This window comes from Syngnathus typhle, linkage group LG1 (genome assembly GCF_033458585.1).
Source record: "Syngnathus typhle isolate RoL2023-S1 ecotype Sweden linkage group LG1, RoL_Styp_1.0, whole genome shotgun sequence".
Taxonomy (NCBI): Eukaryota; Metazoa; Chordata; class Actinopteri; order Syngnathiformes; family Syngnathidae; genus Syngnathus; species Syngnathus typhle.
Genome location: NC_083738.1, coordinates 28,413,069 through 28,421,029, shown reverse-complemented (window position 1 = coordinate 28,421,029; position 7,961 = coordinate 28,413,069). Strand labels below are relative to the sequence as shown.

Here is a 7,961-nt window from a genome sequence, read left to right as displayed (position 1 = left end):
ACTCGCTCCTTCTTTCTGTCTCCGCTATCATGCATAAAACATTACTCGTGATTACTCGCAGTTAGCTTCATGCTAACGATATATTGGAATCGGCATCGACAGGCTAGCATCGTTCTGTTTTCTGAAGTTTAAACATCTTATGAACAGTACAGGACATTTGAAGAGGGAGATACAACACACCGTAGCCAATATATACAGACATAGCTTAGCATTGCCAGGACAAAAGTAAATCAACTGCCACTTTTAGCTGCCTCAGATGACGGGCTAGTAAGGGGAGGGGGGGGGTCAGTGAAAACCACAATCCTGCTCTTTGAAAGAGGCACCACAAATGAGGTCACGGGACAAGACATGTGAAAACGGAAAGGTCGCCACAAACAGTCAACAAAGCCATTCGAAGAACACAGAGGTGTTGCGCTAGCGATGGAAAAATAAGAAGGCAGGTACGATCGGTACGGACGCATGTGCGAGTGTAAACAAAAGCCAAGGGTCGCCGGGAGAGCGCCATGATTGCGCGGTGTTGTCAGCAAAAGGTGCAGCCCGAGCGGCGCCGGCTCCCTTCGGCTCCTTTAGGGCCGTCTAATGTCTTATTTACGACGTCCACGGGTTCTCCGCCGTGGCCTCATTAGCCGACCGCCGGTGCGCGGGAATTCGGGGATAATTAGCGCCTTCATTGTTTTAGTAAGGGTTCTTCCTTACGACTCCCTGCGGGAACGACTGGCCGCCACCTTTGGACACACGCGAGGTCTTTGTACTAGAAGAACCACAGGTTCACTCGCGTCAACAAGGAGGCTAAATGGCTGCCGTCACAATTGATGGCGTCGCAGCTTAACGAGCACGTTGACCATTTTGGCGGCCCGATGGCTTTCGGATCCTGTTGCCGACTCGCAACCCACCTCGGACCGCCGTAAAGGATCATCTCATCAGATCTAAAACTGTGGGTCACATGAGCAAGCCCAGGACCTAGCTGAGCGGCGTAGGCTACCATAAGTACAATAAAGAAAGTGCAGTGATGTTCTGGTTTGATACGAAAGTTGATCGGCGTTCCCACCTGATAATATCTTGTCTTGAGGTCACTGAAGCACTCAAGGACCTACAATGCATTTGCGACCTGTGGCGCTCCAGAATACATCTCTGCTTCTGCCGGTTTCTTCCAAACCCCCCCATGAAGCCCCCTCCCTCATGCCTCCCTCCTATGTATTGGATCCATTTCAGCTCATTCAAAAGCAGATCTCCACGCAGCCCTCCCGATGCCCTTTTGACCCTGCATATGGTGAATAGATTTCGTCTCAAGTCGGAAATAGCGATCGCAACTCACGTATTATGTCTCAATGTCCCGAAGGTACAGCTTGACATGCGTAAGGTGGCTTAGCAAAGAGAGACAAGGGGCGGAGTCAGTCAGGTGATGTCATCTTTATTGAAGAGTTTCTGTACAAAAAGCACGAGTCAGCAAATATCACGGAAAAGGAACAAAAGGACATGCACACGTATGTACGAACGTTTGTATTTACATACATATGTAGGAAAGTAAATGTGGATGTATGTCACGTACCTGTCTGTCTGTTTTAGTACATACATGCGCATGAATTGCATTTGCGTATCACGTATGTGCCTATGTATGCTTGTATGTACGAATACGTGTACATCAAAATGTACAAATATACCTATGTATGCACATACCTCGTTTTTTCGCACTCATGTATGTACGTAGCAATGTTTGTCTGTGTGCATTGAATGCCTGCCGCACACTCACGTCTAATTTCTTATTTTGAATATATTGACAATTTCAAAGAAATCAATCGGTGAAAACTAAAGAGGAAGGTCAAAGCTGATTTGCTGAATATATCAATCGTTCCCGTAAAAGTTTGTAAATGTGTAATTCAAAGACGTTTTTTTTTTTTTTTGTCCTGATCAAAAGTCCCTGATTGAACGGTGGCAGACAAAGTGTCCAGCAGGGGCGCTATTTCACACGCTTAAGCCCAAAGGAAAAAAGACAACAGGGTCACCTTGGTAAAAAGATGAGGACGCCATGATAAACGCTTCAAAGACGTTTCAATGGAAAAGTGTAAACAAAGGTGTAAACATCACATCAACAGTTTATTCTTCTTTTTTTTAGCTTTTAGCTTAGCTAGTGTGTGTGCGCGCGTGTCTGTGTCGTATATGTATGTCTCCGTCCGTCCGTCCGTGTGTGCGACACAAAATTTGTATACAAAAAGTGGACAACATGTTTAAAACAATGTTGTGACTTTTTTTTTTTTTTTTTTTACAAAACCATTCTGTACAATAATATCTAAAAGACAACAAACATGTTTCCAACATGAAATAAAGCTTATAAATACAAGAATAAAATAATTTGCACACTAACAGCAAGAAGAAGAAGAAGCAGAAAGAGTCAAGGTAAAAAGAAAAAGAAGACGAAGAAGACGAGGATTTTCACGACAGTCTCCAGGCTGGCATGTAAAGGAAATTGCTTCCATATGGATGATGTCCCGCCCCATTTTGATTGGAGGCCGGACTGAATTCCGAGCTTGTGGAATTCTGGACTTGGTCCCATTCAAGAAAAGCCTTAAAGCTTCTAGATTGTTCCATTGTGACGTGGAAAAGCAAGAAAGAGGCGGATCCTTCTTGGAGCGCATTAACATAAATTAATTAATTACTTAATTAATTAAAGACGTAGCCAGAAGATGAGCAAAAAAATAAAATAAAAAATGTCTTCCCATCTTCACGCAATATTCTGGGAACTCAAGCAAGCGTCATGCAAACATTTGTGGCAAACAAACCGAAGCGCCCCATTGCTCAAAGCTGATTGGCCAGTGACCATGTCATCAGGACATTCCTGGAAGTAAGACCCCCCCCCCCAACAATCCCTGTGACGTCATCAACCGTCAAGGTGGAGGTGAGAAGATTCTGTGGCTTGGAGTGCGGTGCAGACGAATCCGTTGGGATATTCGGGGGGGTGGGGGGGGGAGGTTTAGGGCAATCTCACATGGGCGGGACGATCAGACCGGCCATCGCTGCAAGAGGAAAGAACACTGAGCTTCAAACTTTGTACACTCCCACATGAGATACATTTATAACTTTTCTGTGACAATCGATTGGATTTCCGGTTCTCTTCAGGTCCAAATCTCACATTGCTATGACAAAATGGCTCAGAGGGCTTCATTTTAAAAATGGACCCCAGACAATGAATGCTTGGGCGAAAGTGGCGCTCCCTTGCAAAATGGCGTCACACGCAAGTTATGGATCAACTTTGATTTGAAGACCTTGCGGAGAAAGTAGGTGGCAGCATGAGGGGCGGTGGAAGGGGGGGGGGTGGATGGGGTCGAGGGCAATGCTCACCCTGGAGGCCGCCGCCATTGGTGGAGGTGCAGTTGGGGGGCGGGGAGGTCTGTGGCCGCACCACGGGAGCAAAGGCGCTCTTCTGTTTGACTGCAGAAACCATAGTCACAGGAGAGAATGAACGCACGCCTACGAGAGCAGGAAGAAGAGGAAGACCACGGGTGAGGAAGGAGGAAGTGAGCAGCGGCGGGACGGGTCGGGATGGATGGATGGATGGATGGCGCATGCAGGGAGGAAGAGGACGGCGAGGATGGGTGGCCTTCATTGGGCAAAGTTGATCCATAACTTGAAGAGGCGTCCATGCTGATCGCTGCGGCGATAAACCTAGCTTAGCATCGACACTGGCTACTTGCGGAAATGAACACGGCAGCAGTGCTTCAAGTCTCGATGCTAATCCAAACGAAGCTAAAGTACAGGAAGCTAAAATAAACTAAACTAAGATAAGATAAACTATGCTAAAATAATCTAAACTCAAATAAGATAAGATAAGTGAGTGGGTAGGGTTGTAAGATGCGACTCCACACCTTTGGTTGCTGCGACCAATCACAGGGCAGATTGGAGTGGTTAGCCTAGCTTAGCATCAAGACTGGAGACAAGTGTGACTGAAGGGCGGCGGGCGCACAACAATGAGTGGGGAAATAAATCCAATTCTGATGCTAAGCTAGACTAAGCTAACGTGTCAGTGATGTAGGAAGAGCCATTTGAGCGATTGAGCCTTTTTCAGCTCGAGTTTCGGTTTCCTTTTACTCACAATGGCCGTTTCTCCACAAGATGGATCTCTGACTCGGTTCAATTCTTTCCTGAAATGACTTGAGTGAGCGCGGGCCAACAGTTACGCCCACAATGGCGGAATAGGTTTTTCCGTTGGTGCTACGGGAAACTCTGAGCCCGGTCGTTAGCAACCGGTTAAGCCCTAACCAGCATTTCAACTGTTAAGCATCCATTGTTCAAGACATGTTAGTTAATGGTGCCCTCAAAGTTCACCAGATGGTTCTTGCCAATATATCCCACCCATCCCTCATTTTGTTTACTCCGCAGGGATGATGTTAAAAATTGAAGAGCACTGGTTTTTCAAAGATGACACATTTGTGAGAACATGGTCGTCTTGGCTTTTCATTTATTTTCCAACCAATTTCCTCCATGCGTGCCATTTTTATGACTTTATGGACTTGGAAATTCCTCACGGTTGCTAAAGTGGAGCTAATACTCCAATCAGCTCAATGACATTTAAAGCTTTGTTGTTGTAAGGGATGACCACGGAACAATTTGACTCCATTTTGTGCTTTCAGAATTCGAGTAAAGAAACCCATTTATTGAGCATTGGGCTTCTTCTCTGATGGAAGACATCTGCTTGCCATCAATTGCTCAGGCCTGAGTGTAGATGTTAGGGAGTTTGGGTGGGGGTGAGGAGTGACCAGGAGGTGTATGGCAAAGAAGGTTGGGGTACACGGGCATCTTTGGTTGCCACGGTGACCAATGACACAGCAGACCTGAGGTTTTTGTTCTTTTTTCGAAAGGAGGTCCCGGAAAATCAGCCGACACCTGTCCATCAAACTGCGATCACGGCCTGTCGATCACTATTTCAACTGCCGGCCCGTGCTCGGCCGGAGTGGGCGACTTACTGGCGTAGGCGGAGTTGGCGCCGGCGCCGTTGATGAAGCCGGGCGAGCCGGGCACGGCCAGGTTGCTCATGGCGGCGCCGTAGCCGTTGATGGAGGACGTGATGCTGTAGTTGGACTGCTGTGGCGTGGAGCTGGGCACGTAGCCGCGAGGAGAAACGCTGCTGGAGCTGCGGGAGTAACCTGCAATCCAATCAAATTAAATTGAGCGCTTTGGTCAAGGAACGCAAGCAAAAAGTCGGATTGGTTTTTTTACCCCGAGATGCATGAGTGGGTCAATGAGAGGTTTTTTTATTTTTCAATATTTTCATCAAGTAAAGTTGCTATCTTTTCATATTCCAGGTATTCCCCAAAAAGAAAAACATTTTCCTACGACTGTTCATCAAAAATTTCAAACACGAAATCATTGTTGCGTGATACCATATCTAATATCATAGAAGTAAACTACCGTTTTTTTCCATGTATAATGCGCAAAATTTAACTAATTTATTGTCCTAAAATCTGGGGTGCGCATTATACATGGGTAAAATTTTTTTTTTTAAATCCGGATATCATACGGAGGCCGCCATTACAGATGCGCTTTCTTCTCTGCTGTTCACTTCAAACACAATGCTCTTGTATCAGACGCTTGCTAGATCACCTGCTCGTATGCTGTCACAATGTACCCTACGCAAATCCGAAACATTCCTTCGCTATTGAGTATGCTAGCGCATGCGCAGTGATACTGACCGGCAGAATAACATGCGGTTGTTCCCAAAGATGATCTTTTTTCTGAAATCATTTTACCTTCACGGACTTAAGTAGGTGGCAAAATTTGGGTGCGTATTATACATGGGTACAGCATACAACATGCCATTTTTAGGGTGCGTATTATACATGGGGGCGCATTATACATGGAAAAAACGGTACTCACTACCAAAATGACAAAAATGGCATTTAAACCCATGGATTCTAATCTGGGTCATTTTGACCCACTCGGGCTACACTCACTTGTGCATTGAAGGCTTAATATATTTTTTAGATGTCCAAAAAAGGAATGAACCAAATACTTTAAATTGTAAAATAAAATGTTTACTGTACTGTTGATGCATTATTTATAATATTTCGACAAATATTTCTCATCCTTTATTATTGACCTAACAATATGAATTGATTTCTTTGACGAGCCCAATAAAAAGGTGCAAGAAACATTACGAGAGCTCACCCTGTTCGGCCTGCGACGCCTCCGAGATGTTGGCGGCCAGCTGGCTGCCGAAAGAGTTGACGGCCATCATTCCCGAATGCGCCGTGGCGCCGCTCAGCGGCGGCAGCTGGTTGTGGGCGCGAGGGACGCCGCTGTACAGCGCCTCCGTCAGGTCGGCTGCCCGCTTCAGGATCATGTCCTGGGTGGGGTAGAGGGAAGGGGAGGGGCTTCAAAGCCGAACGCTTCGCGCTCGGGCCGGCCGTCAAGCGCCGCTCACCTGGTTGTTGTGCGGCATCCCGTACAGCGCCTCCACGAGGTCGGCGGCTCGCTTCAACAGCACTTCCTGTCACGCCGTGAGCTTAGGTTAGTTCAACAAAACTAAACAAAATATAGCATGACAAAAACCAACAACATAATAATTCATTGGTGATTACTTCCATGTGTGTCAACAGGACCTAATGTGCTTGGTTAGTTCCCATGATTATTATTATTATTTTTTTTTATCTTGCACACCCCCCACCTCCCAAAAAAAGGATGGAAAACCAAAAGTGGTGACAGAGAAACGTCATCATCGGCCGAGGGACGCCAGGCAGCCAGAGGGATGGAGGGATGGCGTTCCCCGAGGAAAAGAAGCGGGAAGGTGGAGGCCTCTGCTGGCCTTCCCTTGGGTATTACATCCATCCTCCCTCCCTCCTTCTCTTGATCATCACATCTTCTTCACACACACACACACACACTTCCTCGTTCCTCGTTCGTAAAACTGCCTTCTTCTCCTCGGTCCCGCTTTGTGTGTGCAAACAAATCCCAAGTGGGAATAGAGCAATCGCAAGACGTCAGGCGGCGTTTCCATCGGGCAGGGAGGGTGCGTTGCCACGGTTACGCTCCTAACAATTTGCATTCAAGCACCGCCTCCCTCGTTTCTTCGGGCCTCGTCGCTCTGCTTGATCTTTTTTGTTTACCTGATTAAAATGGCGGCGTGATCTCATCACCATCCATCGAAAGTGGTTTTGCTAGCAGATATTTATTTCCGGGTTTTGCTTGATTTCATTCCTCTCATTTCTGTACAGTCTATTTTTAAGAACCAAAACATGGAGATGATTCGTTCCACGTGAAAAATGTGAGATTTGGGGTCGCCTTTGCTCACGTCAGATTACAAACGGTGAGGGAATCCCGACGCCGTCGTAAACCTGGGGGCTCCTCCTCCTCCTCGTTTTCCTGCCGCGGGGCTCTTAATGACGTGGTGGGTGGAGGGGGGATGCCCGAGGGCGAGGATGAGCCCAACCCAGAGGAGGAGTCATCAGACAGCTCTTAACTAAGATAAATCACCAGCGGCGAGGCGAGCCGAGAGGAAGGGGGGTGGTCGACATTAGCGACCATCAGAGTCTTCTAAGGACGAGCAACGGCAGCCAGCGCTCGCTCGACGGGACTCGCTTGTCATCCAAAGTGTCCCGCTTTCACCGCCATTTTGTGTCCGTCGCCCCACCGACGACGACATCGAGCAACTCCTTGAATGCCTAAAACACATCACCTATATTCGGGGCCGTATTGATTATTAATCAGATTGGAAGCTAAGCTAAGCTAACATTCATCCTTTTGCCGTCGCCGGCTCCGGTAAAGAAGACCGTCCGTAGAAATGAACAGATGGCTGCGACGCGCTCCTTTAGCGATGCTAAGCTAACGTTCATACTTTCCCTCTCGCCGGCGACAGTAAAGCAAAAGAGCCGTAGAAATGAACAGATGGCTGCGACGCGCTCCTTCAGCGACGCTAAGCTAACGTTCATACTTTTGAATCGACTCACCCCTGCTAAAATGTCCGCTCTATT

General features: G+C 47.2%; 1 protein-coding gene across 5 annotated transcripts in view; it reads right to left on the bottom strand.

Annotated features, from left to right (window-relative positions):
• Nucleotides 1-1,395: 1,395 nt before the first annotated feature.
• The window catches only part of LOC133160882 (transcription factor COE3-like), a 29,869-nt gene continuing 23,303 nt past the window's right edge, over nucleotides 1,396-7,961 (bottom strand). For 2 of the 5 annotated variants that reach the window (XM_061288963.1, XM_061288973.1), the window contains exons 12-16: nucleotides 6,416-6,481; nucleotides 6,160-6,337; nucleotides 4,959-5,138; nucleotides 3,337-3,465; nucleotides 1,396-3,011 (exon numbers count right to left, since the gene is read on the bottom strand). In XM_061288963.1, the coding sequence (XP_061144947.1) occupies nucleotides 2,980-3,011; nucleotides 3,337-3,465; nucleotides 4,959-5,138; nucleotides 6,160-6,337; nucleotides 6,416-6,481 (585 nt within the window). In that variant the 3' untranslated portion in view covers nucleotides 1,396-2,979. The remainder of the gene's footprint in view (nucleotides 3,012-3,336; nucleotides 3,466-4,958; nucleotides 5,139-6,159; nucleotides 6,338-6,415; nucleotides 6,482-7,961) is intronic. The other 3 variants (XM_061288981.1, XM_061288989.1, XM_061288999.1) reach the window with 2 other exon arrangements.